At 43.7% G+C, this 18,923-nt stretch overlaps 1 protein-coding gene across 1 annotated transcript in view; it reads right to left on the bottom strand.

Moving 5' to 3' along the window:
- Positions 1-18,923, bottom strand: part of IGF1R (insulin like growth factor 1 receptor) — a 183,144-nt gene that overhangs the window by 22,360 nt on the left and 141,861 nt on the right. The window contains exons 7-11 of the mRNA XM_081838728.1: positions 17,572-17,698; positions 13,884-14,122; positions 9,845-10,012; positions 5,745-5,949; positions 1,508-1,794 (exon numbers count right to left, since the gene is read on the bottom strand). Of these exons, the coding sequence (XP_081694854.1) occupies positions 1,508-1,794; positions 5,745-5,949; positions 9,845-10,012; positions 13,884-14,122; positions 17,572-17,698 (1,026 nt within the window). The remainder of the gene's footprint in view (positions 1-1,507; positions 1,795-5,744; positions 5,950-9,844; positions 10,013-13,883; positions 14,123-17,571; positions 17,699-18,923) is intronic.

Here is an 18,923-nt window from a genome sequence, read left to right as displayed (position 1 = left end):
CTGGCAAACAGGACATGAGCACAATATCTCTCTTTTCCCGCATGGCTTCCAGCAACTGGTATCTATACCCTTTTCAGACCCACAACATGCATTTGGGGACCCATTTCTTAATTTTTTACTATATATTTGCCTGCTGGTTGTGCTTCTGCTATGACCCACACTGAACTAGGCCATGGCCCACTAGTGGTTCCCAACCCACCAGTTGAAGACCAATGGTCTACACCAGGCATGTCCAAAGCCTGTTTTGGGGGCCTAATCCGAAACAACTTTGGTCGGCCCTCACGCCTGTTCACTTCATCAAATCTGGCCCTCTTTGAAAAAAGTTTGGACACTCTACAGTAGTGGTTCCCAGTCAGCTAATTATCAAAGAGCGCCTATTTTTCAAAAGCCAAGCCACAGACCCCCTACTTTTGAAAATTTTGATATTTCTATGGTAGTTACCTCTACAAAGCAATTTTTTGAATAAAATGCGGGGTAGTCCCTAATAAGCAAAGGATTTTAGATATACTAAAGAACAGACTAGGGCTGAGTGATATTTGGTTTTTGACATTGTGATATATCAGTTGGGTATGGGGGGGCATTAAACTGCCATCAGTAGGGCAGCCAGCGAAGATGCACGTCCACTGTGGCTACTGCTGTTTTACCGTTGACTGAGAAAAGCTGCTCTGTCTCAGTGCCAGGGGAAGGTAGTGCCACGGTGCCTTGAAGGGCAATCAGCTGCCCTGTTCTCCATCAGTGTGAGGGGGAGGTGGCACCTCACAATCAGCTGCCCAGTTTTCCCTCAACATGAGGGAAGGCTGCAGCGTTATCGACTCCCTCAGGGAAGGCAACTTGGATTAGCAGCGTTACCGGCTGAGATCACTGTGCGATATTGGCAGTACCATGAAATCAGCAGCCTTGCTCTCCCTGACACGAGAAGCGGTGTATTGCTGGGTCAAAATCGTTATCACGGTGTGATTTTGGGCCAGTATATTGAAAAATTGCACAGCACTAAAACAGATCATAAATTTTTTGGTATTACCATGCAAAAATGCCAAATATTTAGTTGGAGGGGACACAAGAGATGGGGCCATGGACCCCCTGGGTGTGTTCTGCGGACCCCCAGGAGTCCCAGGATAGCTAATTGGGAACCATTGCTCTACAGCGTGTCAGGCAGGGGTCTCTCCCAGGCTAGGAGAGACCCCTGCCTGAAACCCTGTAGAGTGTCTGCCAGTCAGTGTAGACCATTGGTCTTCAACCAGCCCTACCTGGAGATGCCAGGGATTGAACTTGGGGGCCATTTGCCTGCAAAACAGTTGTTCTACACTGAGCTATGCTCCTTCCAGGTTGATTTCAAAACAGGGAGTTAAAACTGCCTTTTGAAAGCGAGTCTGAGATTAAAACTTTGTGCCAGGTTTTTGTGGTTTTTTTGTAAGATGCTTTGAATGCAGAGATAAAGATGGAATTGTTCTTTTTATTATGATTAAGGAAGGAAGGAGAGAATTTAAGCCAGGTTTCAAAAATGTACCTGCAGGCATGGTTCTTGCAAAAACAAAGTTTGAGGCACTACAGCCGAGATTTGCAGCTTCATGATTGCAGCTGTGGATGTCAATACGATAGAGCGTGAAAGGCAAGAGGTGGGAGATAAGTGTCCGCTCCCGGCCTTCCACTTTGCTTTCGAAGAAGGGAAACTCCATCTCAGCCTCCTCAGCATCCGATTCATTGGCAAAGTGCTCTGGGGCTGTGGCAGTCCTGTTCTTGTGAGCAAAGGTTGTGTTTGCAACAGGCAACAGATCCCTGCGCTTCCGGTCAGGCCTGGACAGAGAAGCAAGAGAAGTCAGTGAAAGTGAGATTAGCATCCCTCTTTTATAAGGAGGAAAGCAAATTTAAGAGACCCGGTTTGCAGCCAGAAGTCACAATGTTTTGAGAGAAAATAATGAGAACCATTAGGATGGTTAAAGAATGACAGATGTCCAAAGCTTGCATGACGTCCCAATCAACAGAACTCTCTGTTTATAGGTGTTGTCTCTCCCGAGTTAAATTTCACATTGGTGATTCATCCAAGCCCAATAAAACACATTTCACAGGGAAAAGAAACAGAAAGGAGGCAGCTGAGGGCAGAAGTGATATAGAAAACACTGTGGGAAAACAGAATCACTTCAAACTCCATGGAAAGTTCAGCAATAGGACAAGCAATCATCATGGAAAGAGGCAGATCCCATCATTGCATGCTTGCAAGAAAGGACTGGCCAGACCTTTGCTCCATATCTAGCTCAATTATTGCCTGCACTGGCTGGCAGCTGCTCTTCCTTTTCGGTTAATTTTTTTATTTGCAAATTAAACAAAGTAGAAAGAAGAACAACAAAAGAATAAGAAAAGGAAGAAAAATAACCAATACATTAATAATACTAATACTAATAAACCACCAGCAGCTCACATCGATACCATTACATCAGTACATCCAACCTACAAGAAATGTATTAAGTTAATGTAAGACCTCCAGCTGTCCAAAGAGGTATCCCCAGACTGACATTTCATCTATAAGAAATATGCTCAAATGTAGCCAGGGAAGTGAGGTCTTCAGACCACTATGCAATAGGTGGTGGGTGTTCATCCTTCCTGGCTCAAAGTGTACGTCTCTAAGCAACCATAAGGGCCCTCCAGGGCTTCAGCCAGAGAGTTCCCCCCCAGCCCTACCTGGAGATGCCTGAGATTTTATATAAATATTTAGAAATCACACTTTTAAAAAACATACAAGGTGGTATACACCACACAAAACTGCAGTAAGAAAACATAAATAAAAATACAGTGGCTGGTAAACGGAAATTCAAATAACAAAGGCCTGTTTGAATAACACAGTTTTTAGAAGATGCTTTTTAAAAGGCAGGAATGATTCCAGCCAAACCTCTGCTAGGTCAGGGCTTGCCCACGCTAAAGACTCGGTCTCTATTAAAGGCCAACCGACCCTCAGAGGCATGAGAAACCATAATAAATGCCCCATTAGAGGTTCTCGGTGATCAAGGCAATTGTAAGGGATCAAGTGGTACTTAAGGATTGAACCTGGGAACTTCTGCTCCGTAACTGTATGACCAGCCTTCTTTAAGGTCTTAGGATAACCTGCCTTGGATAGCTTAAATTGCCACCAGAGTCTCCTTTGAGAGGAAGGGCAGGATATGAATTTAAAAAGTAATAAATAAAATAGCTGGGACTAGACCTAACTGGTGATGTGTTTAAAAGAACACAACCCTTTTATTTGGCATCTTTGGTGCTTTTGCAGTGTTGCACGCTCCAGCAGGAGGCTGCAAACGTACTGCACCAGTCTAATAGGGACTGTGTTGACATACAAATTGCTCTCTCCCACGGGAGACAGCAATGAAGAAAAGGCAAACAGAGGAGGTGGGAGACAGACAGACAGACAGACAGACAGACAGACAGACAGACAGACATGTGCAAGTAACAAGTTGCTTAGAGGGAGCAATCTCACCCAGTTCCTAATCTCACAGTTCCCTGACATCCTGGGCTCTTAAGTCACTTTAACTGCTCAGTGACTTACAAGTACAAGTGACTTAGCAGTCGCATCTCAACTGCTAAAGTTCTTCTAGCATTGAAAAGAAAAATGCACCAATTATGAACACAAGCTGAGCAAAGAGGAGGAAAATATGCAGAAACAGTCAAGGCTCATGCTAGCAAATCGTTCCCACTTGCTTCCTCCCACAACCCAAAACTGCAATCTAGAGACTGTCACAATACTTGATCATTTGCTACCATTTCTTCTAGGGTCAAGATGCTCATGGTATTCTGTTGCTTCCCCTGCCCCCACCAATGCATTACTCGTACAATTTCAAAATTAACTACCAGCTGAAATAAGAAATCTATATTTGATTAGCACAAGGATGCCATGGCAGGAGAAAGCTTTGAGCCGTGACTATCGGAACTAAGCTGATGGCTGTGAAAGGCAGAGCCAGTCAGAAGTTTCCCTGGTTGCCATTGGCTAAATTAGTTAGTCTGCCCCTTAGATAACTCAGAAGGGCAAGGAATGACAGCAGTGAATGGCCCAGAGGAATGAGAGGAAAAAGCCGGAGAGAGAAGAAAAAATGGGGCATACAGAAAGTATAAACTTCACACAACCAGGAAAACATGCACTTATCAGCAACCATATGCCACTATCAGTTCCATCTGAGCCTTTTGATATGCAGGAGAAACAGGCTTTTCCAGAAACCTGATTTTAGTATCAAGTTCTGCTACCCAAGTCTAAAAGCAAATGCTATCTCCAGCAATGCTACTGGGAAATGCTGCTTTTCAAATCTAGGTCAAAGAAAGGCAAGCCATTTGCCAGGTCACCTAGGCATCTGTAAGGCCAGGAGTAGCTAGCATGGTGCCCTCTGGCTGGCACTAGACTACAAATCCCACAATCCCTGACCCACTGGCCTTGCTGGATGGGGCTAATGGGAGCTGGAGTGGAGTCCAACAGTATCTGCAAGGCACCATGTTGGAAATGCGCCATGTTAAGACTATTCTGAAGGCAACCATATGGAAATCCAAAGCTGTGGAACTCTCTACAAAGGTTCAGTAACCCCTGCAAAAAGCCCTTCAATGTGATGGCCAAAGGAAATAACCAGCAGTGGCTCTTTAGTGTGTAAAAAGGTGAATATGGTAGGGAAAGTTTACCACCCTCTCTTGCGTGGGGGCGCGGAGGGGGGGAATAATTGAAGACAGACTTGGGTTGCATAGTATCCCAAAGGAAACAATGTGATCTTGCAGTGAGGCGGGGTAGGAATTCTCATTTTCGTTGTGTTACTGGAATGAGGATCTTAAGAATTTTTGTATTGTACATGGTTTTATTTATTTTTGTTTCTCTTTGTTATTTGTCTTGTTAAGTTGCTTTGAGGCTCCCCCCACCATAAAGTGAGTAACAAATGTAAAAACAACAAAATAATAGATAACAATACTGAGCAGTTATCTGCTTCCAAGCCCCAATGCAAAGAGATTGGTGCTCACCTTGAATGGCTTGGGACCCAGTTATACAATTGAGCACCTACTCTTAAATCAAGCTGCCTGTACTCTATGCCCCAACTATGGAATACACACCCCAAGAAGGCCCTCCTGGCACCAAGAGAGTCATCTTTGATGTACCAGGCTAAAACTTCATTATTATTATTATTATTATTCACTCAGGCACTTAAAAATCTTCATTATTTGATTGACTTAATGATGTTTTCTGATGGTCATTTTTAAAAATGCAATCTTGCCATTTAAATCCTGTGTAAACTGCCCCAAAGTATAAATTTTGACGAAACAAAATGGCTTTTGAACATGGGGCACATACCCTACAAGGCTCAAGGTAACTCCACTTATTTTTGTTACTAGCATGTAGGAAAGGGGTTTTTGATATTACTAGCTGGCGGCAGGAGAGAAATCAATTGAAAATACGAAACAAAAAGTTATCGGTTATATATTCTGGAAAGATGTTCATTCACTATGCATTTGGACACCTCTTAAAGATTCTGCAACGTTTTCTGCGTGAAGGTTCTTGAGATCAAGGAAAGTTTTTCTGTATTTTGTGGTTACAAACAGATGCCATATTGAATCAGGATGTCAGACATAACTGTCCAACACTGCATTCGCTGATTTTAACCACCAATTTCAATAGTGCACAATTTACTCATTTCACAGATTTCCTAAGCAATGCTGGGTGTAAGGCCGCTCGTTTAAAAGTTTTTAAAAAGAAATGAACCTCGTCGAGTGTTGGAAATGGACCCCCTCACCTGGGCAAAAAGATGGCATTATGCAGAAAATTCTCGAAGACTTTTCGGTATTCTGCCTCCTCCTTCTCTGCCTGCTTCTCTGCCTCGGTCTTTGGGCAGGAGCAACAAGGTCCCCTTTCTCCCCCAGAACCCTCAGGTTTGGTAGGTTCAGTTGCTTCCTCGGTATCGATGGTGCCGTCAGCGTATCTCCGAATTGGGACTTTATCTTTAAAAAAAGAGAGACGTGTGAAGAAATCAGAAGCTGAAGATGAACTGGGAAAGAATGGCACCATGACAGCCTGCTTAAAGCAGCTCCAAATGTAGGAAATGCAAAGGTCTACTGCCTCTCTATTCCCCTTAAAGTGGTACACGTCCCAATGGAAGGGTTTTAAGTGAAGAGGGGGCAGGAGAACATTTACAAAAAGGCAAGAAAATTTACCCCCCCCCAAAAAAAGGCATGGGTGGCGACACTTGGGAAAACAGGAAACTGCCTTATACAGTTAGACTTATAACTTAGCTCAGTGTTGTCTGCATCATGGATGGAGAAGCTCAGGGCTTAGAGCGAGGTTAAATTATATTTAGTTTTTATTCAATATTTGTTCCAATTTGTTTGCAGGGCAGTTACATGGCAAAAAAGACCATTCTACTCACCATGAATGGGATTTCTGGGTCTCATGGATGCTGCTGCCAAACTCTGTTATACTGCTATCCAGAGGTCAACAGGTAAAATAGCAAGTTACGTTTATAAACACAAATAATTCCTACTTAGCCACCATGGATTTACACAACAGATGAAGGTATTAGACATCCAGACAAGATGGGATTATAGACAATTATAGGATTCTGATTCCTCAATATCAGACTGGTCACTCCATTCATCATCAACTGCTAGCACACTGTGTCCAGATCTTCAAGGGAAGCAGAATACCCAAGCTGGGACTGAAGATCCCCTACCCCGCATCAATGGGGAACTGTTGGAGTAACATTAGGTTGGTTTGGAGATCTTGAAGCAGCTGGCTAGGAAGTGGCCTGTGGCAGGACTACATCCTTTGCTGAAGTTCCCAGGAAAGATTCTTCAATGTATTGCAGGAGATCAGGGTTGAAACTAACTCCTGGAGAAATTCTAACAGAATCCCCCAGAACCTGATGTAACCCCTCATCTTCCCTGGCAGAGAGTGTTAGTGGTCATGAGACACTCCTGGACTTTGGTGTGGGGTCAGGGCACACTGCTAAGTCTTGAAGCAGACGGTAGGAGTCTGATTCTACTACTTCAGATTGTTCACTCCATTCATCACCATCTGGATCCATCATCTGAGGATCTAAATGTTGGTCTTCAGGGGAAGCACAGCCCCTTGGGAGGGACTGAGATCGCCTGCCAGAGCATGTCAAAATCTAACTGGATAATTTTTGGAGCCACTGCAGAAAGCTATTTCATCCTGGACTTAGGCTTAGGATCAAGGGCCGCTGTGATCACCTTGTCAGCAGAAGTAGAAGTGGCTGCAGGAAGATCAATGAGTTAGAGTGTCTCCTTAGCCTTGCCTAGAAGCATGAAGTAATGGGAGTCCTGAAATCATCTATCAGATTCTGACTCCTCCACTTCTAATTCACTACTCCAATTGACACCCTCTTCACTGAAGGAGAGATGCTCTGATTCCTGATCTTTGGGGGAAGAAGAGCCCCATGGGAGGCACTGAGGAACCCTACGGGAAGGTCACACTCTAGACCATCTTTTGGCCTGGTGTGTAGGAGGAGGAGCAGAACTAGAAGGATTGAAAGTGACCTAGGGTTGAAGAGAGGAGGAAGGCATAATTGCATTTCTGGCCAAATCTACCAGCAAACCCAGTGCAATAACTCTGGATGCAGATCAGGCATAGCTGGAGTCTGCAGCTGTGTGCCAAGGGCAGAAGATGCTGCTGCCAGAGGGAATAGTTTTTGCGAGGGAGCTATGCGCTGCTAAACCAAAACTGTAGGAGCTTCTGTGGGATTTCTAGAGGACCGCCCAGGAGAGAGGGGGAGCTCTCCAAACACTTGCAGAGGGGAGCAGCAAGTAGGCTGAGTTGGGGCTTCCTCTTTGCCCCAAGAAAACTCTTCTGCCTCCTTGCCCTTCTGATTGAGTGCATGTCCATAGGAGCAGTGGGTCATGCCAGCTGCTGATCTTCCACTTACAGTGCCCCCTTGGGTGGCAAGATTGAAAGCAGCCAGGGGGAAACTACTTGCATACCCTCTCTGGATCTAAGGCATTCATTGTAGAGCACCCTTAGGGAGGGGGAAAGCTGACATCAAGGCTGAGAAGCAGAAAGGATGGTTGAAGACTGATGCGCAGTCAACGGAGTAGGGGGATGTCATCATTAAGTTGTGCTCACAGAGGCTGGGTCCTTAGCCTGTAAGGAAGAAAACTGCAGTGTAGCAGTCATTAGCTCCCTGCATGAGGTGGATGATTTCTTTAAGGCCTTGCACATATTTAAAGTGAATTCTTTTTTATTTTTCCCTTGCCTGTAGGCTAAGGCTTAAGCATAGCTGAGAGACTGAATTCTCTGCCGCCACCCCCCCCCCACTTGCCCGTGGGCTAAGGCTTAAGCAGAGCTGAGAGGCTGCTATGAGCAGGGACAAGACAGGCCGAGAGCACAGATCAATGGGCTTAAGGCAAGGTGGGAGGCAGTGACAAGCAGAGGAGAGGGAAGACTCATCTAGGTCCAGTGGAAAATGAAAGTAAAAATGGGTCTGGACGCTTAAAAGCAGAGCAGGAAAATGCTTTGGAGGAAGCCACACTGGAGCTAACTAACAAAGTTATGAGTAAAATAGAGAAAGGAGGGGGTCAGCCAGAAGGGGCTCTAATGAAGGCAAACAAAGGTGAAAGGGAGAAGCAATCAGGGATAATGTCTGAAATTTGACGATGGAGCCAGGAGTCTTACACGACTGCTTTCGATGCACGCAAAAGAGAAACTGGCTCCAGAAGGGACAGGGAGGAGCTACATAGGAATTGTTTGTATTTTTAAACTTATTTTGCCTGTTGACTGCCGGATGGCAGTATAACACAGTTTGGCAGCAGCTTCTATGAGATTCAGAATTCCCATTCATGGTGAGTAGAAGTCTCTCTTTTTTTGACATTTAACTGCCCTGCAAACAAATAGGAAGAAATGTTTGATAATAACCCAATTTGGCAGCAGCTTCTACAGAGAGACCCAGAGAAAGCATTCATTCCACATTCATCTTGATTTGCATGTGGGATATTTACACTTTTCAATACATTTCTCTGCCACTTTCCAAACTTCAAAAATTCCATCTTCTCTTTTTTAAGTGGATTTGTTGTACTAGAATGTCGGAGAACTTTAATCCACTTTAAATGCACAAACCTAAAATTCTGGTATGCTACTCAATCACTCCCATGAAATACTGGCAGTATGGAGGCATCCCATACTACTTTTGCCTCCAGGCAGAGGAAATCACACTTACAAATTTTCCTCTGCATTCTCCAATTCCCTGAAATGAGAACTAGAATTTCTCTAGGGTGCTAGAATTTTTGTTCCATTTTTTAAACTTGCTAGGAGATTCCCTTTGTTTGTAATATGGAGGAATACTCAAAAACAGTACCTACCAGCTGTAGGACGCTGTACAGCCCATTCTGCTACTTCACTCTACTGCATGTGTAGACCACACCTTGATGATCTGCAGCCAATTTTGTGAAAAGCCAAGCCAGCCTTTCCCTAGCCTGGTACTCTCCCTAAGTTGGTGGACTCCAACTCCCATCAGCCCCAGACAGAAGTCTCTCCCAGTCCTACCCGGAGATGATGGAGACTAAACCTAGGATCTTCTGTATGCAAAGCAGATGCTCTACCACTGAGCTATGGTCCTTCCCTAAAAGACCATATGTTGACCCCGCAATGAACCAAGGGAGATATAATTCAGCAACCAAGGTGTTGCTGAACAGCATCTCACATTGACTGCTGGTAGCAAAGCCAACATTCAAGACTGTTGAGAGTTGTAACCCCACAACTTGGGGGCGGTGGGGCGGTGGCAAAAGATTTCCCTATCCTTGCTCTTTGCAATCTTAGGAATTTTCAAAGTGCTAAGATGAGGAGAAACCCTGAATTTGTGTAAGGGCATTTCAACCTTGGTCTCACCTTTGGAGCAGTAGTTGTGCCTATAAAGGTAACTATCCTGAGGCTGCTGTTGCCACCGCACAATGTAGTAGGAGAGGTTGCCATTGGGGAAAGTGGGTGGGTTCCATTTCACAATCAGCTGAGAGGAAGAATTGGAAGCTGAAATGACGTCCAGAGGAACAGAAGGTACTAAGGGGGGGGGGGACATAAGAAAAGAAGAAAATTAAAATTCCTGCAAGGTGATTATCACCTCCTAAAGTCAGAAACAGAATGAGATTATATTTACAGAGAAGAAAACCATTGTTAACGTTCTCCATGCAGGATATATTGTGAACCGCTCTCAGATCTACAGGTATACAAATTAAAAAAATAATAAAATAATATCCTTGCTCATTCACCAGAGCTAAAGTACAAATACAGGACAACACAGCACCCAACATGCACATCCTTATGTATTTATTATGGGTTTAGACTATTAATGTACTGGTCCATTACAATAGTCTCTAAGTGGTGTACAATGAATGCAAAACAATGGAATGGAAATGCCTGCCAACACCTCCTGCCCCGTAATTTTAAGATTCTGTTTAAAATTGGGGGGTTTGGCTTTTTTCTTTTCTTTTTTTACTAGGTAGGGGTTGCCTGCTTGGGGGGGGGGGTAATCCTGCTTTTATCTATTTTATGGGAAGGGTTGCCTCTTTTTTGTGGGGTGGAGGCAGTTCTGAGCATAACCAATCCCCCCGTGAAATGGATATTTGTAGGTTCCTGTGGCAGTTGTGCTCCTATGCCTAAAAAGGTCAGCAAAGGTCAGCAAAGCAACACAGGTTCATATGCCCCCAAATGAACCTGACACTCATTAAAGGAACCTGTGGTTCCTCAGGAGCATAATCAATGTTCCTTAATTAGAAGATCAGTTGTGTCAGAGAAGCTTCTCTGAAAGGCAGCCTCTGGCTTCTCTCCCTGTCACAACTCCCCCCCCCCCCCCCCCGCAACACGCAGCCCACAAAAGAGACTTGACTATGCACTGGGATGCACTCTCGGTTCACATGGGACAATGGGGAGGGCCTGAGAGGTCTAATCAGTGCCCCATATGAACACAACATGCATCTTAGGAGGCTCCCCAGAATGCTACGCCATTCCCTCTGCAACACACAGGAATTCCTGACGTGCAACGGGTTCTTTGAAGGAGGAAAGTTTAAAAAACCAATGGCATCAAGGCATAGCCAACTAAGCAGATTAGCCCAGTAAATGGTCTAGGTGTACCCAGCGCTATAGGATTGGTGAAGCTCTGTACTTGGATTGGAGACCACTGGGAAATCCTTGTGCACACTCTTGGCTTTCCAAGGAAAAATGGAAATTAAGAGAATTTACAACAAATATAATAATTTGTGCTACCTTAAATATGGTCAGGGATGTGCATACTCTCGTTCTTAATACATGAGATTCTGAGCTAAAAATAAACACATTCAGGACTCTAGTAATGCAAATAACCGTAACATATTTAATTCCAGCTAGCCTGGGAGAGTATGGGGAGTTTAAAGAGGAACAGAACAGAACTTCAAAGCATCAGACACCCTGTTTCAGGAGAAATGAGACTTCTTTTTATCACAAAAAGTGTATGTTGCAGAGAATGGCATCCATACCCCCCCCCCCAAGATCCCTGTCTGAAGCAGAACCAGAATCAATCCCGTTTCTGCACTGAATCAGATACAATTTCCATTTTCAATTAAGAGAGACTTCGTTCAAGATGATTAAATGCTGTTGGGGATTTATCTGTGTTTGATTAATCGGACAATTATCACCTCTCCACACACAGCCCTGTATTGGATACAATTAAGTTCTGGCAAGGCCAAGGTGGAGAGGCGTTGTATAGTTAAAGCCGTCACTGGTCTGTAGGAGCTGCCTGATGTGCCAACAACCAAACAGCCCCTGCGCACGAAACATCAAAATCTGTTGTCACTGGAGACCTACCTGCATGGGGCAGCTAGGATGACTCCTTGCTTCCCTCTTTCAGCATTAAACTTTCCCCAACCTCACCATAGCTGGTCCCACAAATACAGTCGTACCTTGGTTTTCAAACAGCTTAGTTCTTGAATGTTTTGGCTCCCAAACACCGCAAACCCTGTTCCGGTTTGAGAACTATTTTTGGAAGCTGAACGTCCGATGGGGCTTCCACAGCTTCCAAAGCTGCACTTTGGTTTTTGAATGTTTTGGAAGTCAAACAGACTTCCAGCATGGATTCCGTTCGACTTCCAAGGTACAGCTGTGTAGCACTTTCCCATCACCTAGCCAACACAACATCTATCCTCTCTCAACCAGAATTCAGGAAGCACAGAGGCATCAGAAATCTAAGGACCACGCCGAAAAGTCTTAGGGAAGCTTGGGCCTGATAGCATAGAATGTGTGGAATGATATATGGCATGTATCTCCATAAAAAATGTATCATCCCAAACTAGGGAAGCTATGACGAGTTAACCTAATGGTATTTTACACTGGCCAAGTTGAACAATATTGAGGGTTGCAAAGGTTGGTGGGTTATTTCCACATGTGGTGGGAATGTCCAGTCATACAAGTGTTGTGAGGAGTTCTTCAGCAAGTCTCAGCTATAGTGCAACAACTTTTTTCAATGTACCCTGGACTAGCTTTATTGTCAAAATTGCCTGATACAATGTGAAATGTGCAATATAGAGTGAATTGTTTTCTTACTTGTAACTGCACTTACGGAAGCTGCTCAGCACTGGACATACCACAGACATTTTAGTCTAAGAGGTTGCTGGAGCAGAATCTGCAGATTGGCTGTGACAGAGAAAGCCAAAATGCAGAAATCGTCCCCCATTACCTGCAACACCTCTCACTGTTTATGTTAATAAGCAAGAGAGTAAATTACTTACTCCAATTTTGCAAAGGCCCTCGTGCTCAGATGTAATTCCTAAGCATTTCTAGTTACTGGTTTGATAATAATATAACCTATGCCTCCTTTATTTTACCTTATGTTGTGTATTCAGTCTCAGTTGTGAGAGTTTGTGATGCCATATCTTTACCAAGTATTGAAAAAAAAAATTAATAAAATAAAAATAACAATCTGAGAAGGCTCATTCATTACCCATTGACTGTAGAACCAAGTCCTGACTTGGCCATCACAGGTCAAACTTCTACAGAACTTCAATGTAGGTTCAACAGAAGGGCACCAAATTATGCATATGTGTGAATGAACTGGCCAGAGCTTTTGATTCTGCAATGTACCGTATTTTTCACTCTATAACACGCACTCGACCATAACACGCACATAGTTTTTAGAGGAGGAAAATCCGTAGGCATGCCACCTGTAGGCATTCCCTCCATAACACGCACAGACATTTCCCCTTACTTTTTAGGAGGAAAAAAGTGAGTGTTATGGTGCAAAAAATACGCTATTTACTTCTGAAAAAACTGCAGCCCTGGTAGCATTCAGCCTTCGTACTGGTAAGCCACATTAAAGCAGCTGATTCTAAAATTCAACAGTGACTATTTTTGCTCCTTGTTTTTGCATTTTCATATCAAAAATCCCTGGATCTTTGAATTAAACAAAGCTTGGATGAGATGTTGCAAAAACCAACAAACCGTATCTTCTGGCCATCTGCTGGAAAACCTGTGCAACACCTCCCCTTCCAATATAAATCGCAGAGTACTGACTAATAGCCTGATGCTACTATGCACATTTACTCATAAGCAAATCCCACCGGGACACAGCAGGACAAAATCTGAGCTGCATCCTAGTATCTATGTTTTGCAGCCAAAGCCTAATTAAGCCGAAACACTTGAGATTTATTGTTAGTTTATATTACCCACTGAAGGCACTGTGGATTGGTTTTCCAAGCACACAGCCCTCTCTGTCAAAGCAATACCATCTTTCAAAAGCGCAAAGTAATTTATCGGGACCAAGTGCTGTCTCGCAGTTGTATTCAACAGAGTTTTACTCACAATAAACCCTCTGAAAGTTAATGGAGTTAAGAAACCTCCATGAATTTTGAAAATGTCAGAATATGACGAATACTGGACACAATATTTTGGGTTTTTGTTTTACCTGCAGCTTTCGTTCGGATGTAGACGATCTCACTCTTTGCTCCATGAGCATGGTAATTCTCCATCATAGTGAGCATGACAGCCTTGACGTAAATGGCATACTGAGTCCATGGTTTAAGCGCCTGTAGCAAAATCCCCGGATTGTCTTCTTTATTTTGAGGAAGGTCCACATCAACCAGGTTCCAGCTGTTAGAGCGGCACGCATCTTGCCCGTCATATTCTGTCACATTCTTGAAAGGTCTGGAAACAGGCAACCAAAGAGGGCTGTGAATTTTTTACTTCTAACAAAAATCGCTTTAAAAACTTTTAAGGATGGAAGCTTCATGCCAACTTTCCCCCAATGAAATGCATAACAATAAAACTTCAGCATTTTATAGAAGGAATATAAAAAAAAAAACCCTGGAGAATCCCAGGTTTTTATTTCTCAAGTTCTATTCATATTTAGGAAACCAAGCCTTTGCAAGTTCCTGAAATGACAAGGGATCTCCAAAAGGGGCAGGCCACCGTTGTTGTTTTTGTTTCCCACAAAATGAAGCTTTTTGTTAAAGACAAAAGCAAACAGCTTTTTATTCAGCCGCTCCCTGGCTAAAGCAGACATAAAGCAAAAGAAGAAAATAAAGAAATAAAGAGAACCTCCTACTCCTCTTGGACAAGATGCATGCTTGCAGCCTCCACTAAAGGACTTGGATGGTTCGTCCCAACACTACTTTTTTTATATAGGGAGGTGGGGATTGCACTTGTCCCTTACGATTGTGGGATCATCACAATGCTGAAGTGATATTAACAGCCACCACTGGCAGAATTTATTTCCTACAATAGACTGACTACTCATGAGGTGGGCAGACTTCAGGGGTAGGCAGAACTTGTCAGATCTACTCCCCCTGCCCAGAACCCAAGATCTACCAAACAGAGCAGATGGAAAGGGCACACAAGGGTGCCTCTGAGCACATTCTAAGCCTAAAGATTTGTTTTCAGCATTAGAACTCAGCTGAGCCCACAGTCCTCTCACAGAAGGGATCACATTCTTTATTTCCAACCTAAATTACGTAGCTGAATGCTCAGTTTGATGTTGCTATGTTTAAAATCCTTGATGATCTACTGAAGATTGCCCCAAGATTTCCCAGCGGGTACCAGTCTACCTTCCACCCTCTCCTGCTTTAAATCTATCAATCTTGCACTCTTTTAGCTCCCTAGTCAATGGTCTGAAAACTCCATTACTTCCTTCTTATCAAAAATTATACAGCCCCTGTGAGAATTCACCCATCTCATTCTGCTCTTCAGTTTCTTGCCTTCACACCACTCATATAGGTCCCATCTGAACCATATATTTATATCACTTTTATACCACTTTAAACAGCCATGACTTCTCCCAAAGAATTCTGGGAACTGTCATTCTTAAGGAGACCCAATCCCACCCCCACCCCAGAATTACAATTCCCAGAGTAACAATCAATCCTTCTTCACATGGAACTCTGAGAACTGTAGTTCAGTGGGGGGAATAGGGGCCAGCTAGCAACTCTCAGCACCCTAAACAAACTACACTTCCCAGGATTCTCCAGGGGTAGCCACGATCATTTAAAGTGATATCACAGTGCTTTAAATGTATGGTGTGAATATAGCCTTAATGCCTGACTTCTGGTTAAGGCCAGTCTGCCCTCTGTAAGATGGGGGGACAACCTCTTTGTCATCACCATCCTGCAAGCTTTGCAAGAGGCACTCTTTGAAAACAGCAATGTCATAAGCAATCTTGCCACGAGGAAAAAAAGGTGGCCCTTCAATCCAGCCTTTCACAACCAGGTGTCCTCTGGAGGCTTTGAACTACAACTCCCATCAGCTCCCACTGGCACCATCTAAAACATCTGGATGGCACCCAGTTGAGAAAGGCTGCCCTCGTCCATCTCACCAGGACCCCATGGATTCAGTCTCCTTCTATTATTAGTCAAAATACATACACAATCACTAATTATATTTAACGAGTGCTTAACAAAGGGGAACAGATCAATATTTAAGAGAAAACCACTGTTTTGACAGATTTTTACTGTCAGTGTTTGTTTAGTCAACTGAGTGGCATTATTTAAACGACTCACTCATCACCCACTCCTGGCTGAAACACAAACTACTATTTTACACACAACTTTGAAAAGTTTTGGAAGCAACAATGGTAAAAATATTAGGTTACACCAAAGCACTATACACAAAAGAATTAAGAGGCCTTGCCCACAGAGTCACAATCTAGGTGCACAAGAGACGCTGAATGCATTCAAGAGTAAAACTATGATTTATCATTAAAAGAACAACCCTACCCAAGCCTTGGGCTCTCACACTCCCCACTCCTCCATTACAACTATGACGAAATCAGAAGATTCCATTTTTATTTTTGACTAACCACAGTTTAGCATTATGACTGAACCTGGACAAACTGTGGTTAGCCTCGAATATGGTTTACTTAAGGAAGCCAACTTCAAACCATGGTTTATGGAAGTGGCTCACTTCAATAAACAATAACTAACCAGATTTCACAGTCCAGATGCAATGCTGAGCTGTGGTAAATTGAAAGCAGACTTCAGATTGCCTCCTCAAAGCTGTGCTGGAGGAGGAAGGAGCATGTGAGCTCATCTACTATTGTTCCTATCATAAGCCTTATTGAGTTTATTATTATGTCTGAATGCAGCCAAAGGAAAGGAATATGAGAAAGGGGATGGGGAAAATTCTAGCCAAGATGGAAACATACTGTGGATGGCAAGATATTCCATAACTTTTTACATACTGAAAGTGACAGCGCCACTTACAATGTCAGAAATAAGAAGAGAAAATTAAAAAGAGGCAAGGGAAAAGATGGGTAATAGAAGAAAATATAGGAGGGCGGGTTGCAAAGTAACAGGTAGCAAGGTTAACAAAGCAGACATGAGAGTCTGAAAAACACCAAGGAATAAAAATTTCACAAAAGAGTGGCTGGGGAAACCAGATGGGCAGGGTATAAATAAATTGTTGTTGTTGTTGTTGTTGTTGTCATAGAAAGCCAACATCAAACCATGGGTTATGAAGCTGACTTGATAAACTAAGCAGAGTGATTTAAACCAGGCTTAAACATAATGGGATTCTTTAGCAGCTTGTCTTTCTCCAGTGTAGGAGGAGAAAGAAAGTGGAGCACACAAGCCAAACACTTTGATCAGGCATCTTCAGGCTCAACCATATTGCAACAAACCATAGTTTAACGTTATGTGGCCACTGTATTCAAGAGGTGCTCTACCCTTTCATGTTGCAAACATTTTTTGCTATAGGTACGTGATATGAACAATCACCACACAACTTTAAACAGTTGCATATATACCCTTGGAAAACCTCAACTGGTGAGACTTCATTTCAAGTCTCCACTGAGCCATAGTACTCAGTGGATTATTACCTTACACCAGTCTCTCATACACATGCACACCTCACTCAGCCTACCTGGGATAAAGCTCTTTGGTGAAAGGACCCAATTAAAATGCTATCTAATCCTTGCTATAGTTTAACAGCATTTGCTCTTTGTCCTCAACTTGCGGTCTTTAGTAGGAGCTACATGGAGATCCAGGCCCTCTTCTTCCTCAATCAGTAGCATCCTTCATACAATTTGCTACCCTTTCCTCCCTCCACCCCACATACACAAAACACACACATAAGTGGTATCATCCGGAGATGTGTATACTCACGCCTCTTTGTAATAAACAGTGAAGCTAATCAGATCTCTGTAGTCTTTGGGGCGATACTGTTCCCAGGTTAGCATGATCCGATTCTTCCTGGTTGTGTTGGAAATGAATTTCAGAATGTGGCTTTCACCTGAAAAATGCAGGACAGCAAGTGAGCTGAAGTGTCACAAATATGTAAGTGTTAACACATGCAAGGATTTTTGTTACATTCCAACTTCATTTCTAATTCTATCATTGTTCTGCTTTTACTTTTTAGTAGCACAGGCTACAAATTGGCACAGCGGCACTTACGGTCTACTTACACTCAGGAATATCATGGATCACCCTACTTTCAGAATAGTTTTCTACTGATAAAACTGGCTGTAGATTAGGGGGGTTATGGCCTTTGTCTTCTCCTGCAGTGAGAGGCCTGGGGTGGGGGCTGTCTGGCACTTAAGGTGTGACAGGTAAAACATTCCTGTAAGCACAAATGCACCCCCCCCCCTTACAGGAATGTGAATGTGTAAATCAGCCTTATACAGGTAGGGGTGAGGAACCTCAGGCTTGGTAACCAATGCTTCTTTGTCAGGACCTCAAGATTCTATTCAGGCCACACCCCACACCAGCCCTGCTTTGCGTTGAGCATTTTTGCTTGGCTGGAATATGTCCTTGATGCTTCTTGCTTGCCTAGATGCAGGATAGTGTGGGGTGTGTGACAAAACTAGCTGTCTGTACAAGGGAAAATTTCACATTTTCTAACTTGCCTATTGTTGCTTCCAGCCTCACCCACCGCTGACATGTGGACCCCAGAAGGTTGCCAAGAAGATAATATGGCCCTTGAGTTGAAATGGGTTCTCCTTCCCTGCTTCAAAGTCCTTCAACACCAAGAGCTTCCCAACTAGAGATAGACGATATCTGGTTTTCAACATCATGATATAGCAAAAGTAAAGGGACTCCTGACAGTTAGGTCCAGTTGCGGACGACTCTGGTGTTGCGGTGCTCATCTCGCTTTATTGGCCGAGAGAGCCGGCGTACAGCTTCCGGGTCGTGTGGCCAGCATGACTAAGCCGCTTCTGGCGAAACAGGGCAGCGCACAGAATCGCCGTTTACCTTCCCGCCGGAGCGGTACGTATTTATCTACTTGCACTTTGACGTGCTTTCAAACTGCTAGGTTGGCAGGAGCAGGGACCGAGCAACAGGAGCTCACCCCGTCACAGGGATTCCAACTGCCGACCTTCTGATCGGCAAGTCCTAGGCTCTGTGGTTTAGACCACAGCACCACCTGCGTCACCAGCTAAATATCACAATATACTGATATACCACAATGTCTGAAATGAGGGTGGAGCTATGTAGGAGCATTGGCTGGCTTCACATTT

The sequence above is a fragment of the Podarcis erhardii genome (genome assembly GCF_964252035.2).
Source record: "Podarcis erhardii genome assembly, chromosome: 14".
NCBI lineage: Eukaryota > Metazoa > Chordata > Lepidosauria > Squamata > Lacertidae > Podarcis > Podarcis erhardii.
The sequence above is the reverse complement of the archived record's forward strand: the minus strand, read 5'-3'. Positions and strand labels throughout refer to the sequence as shown.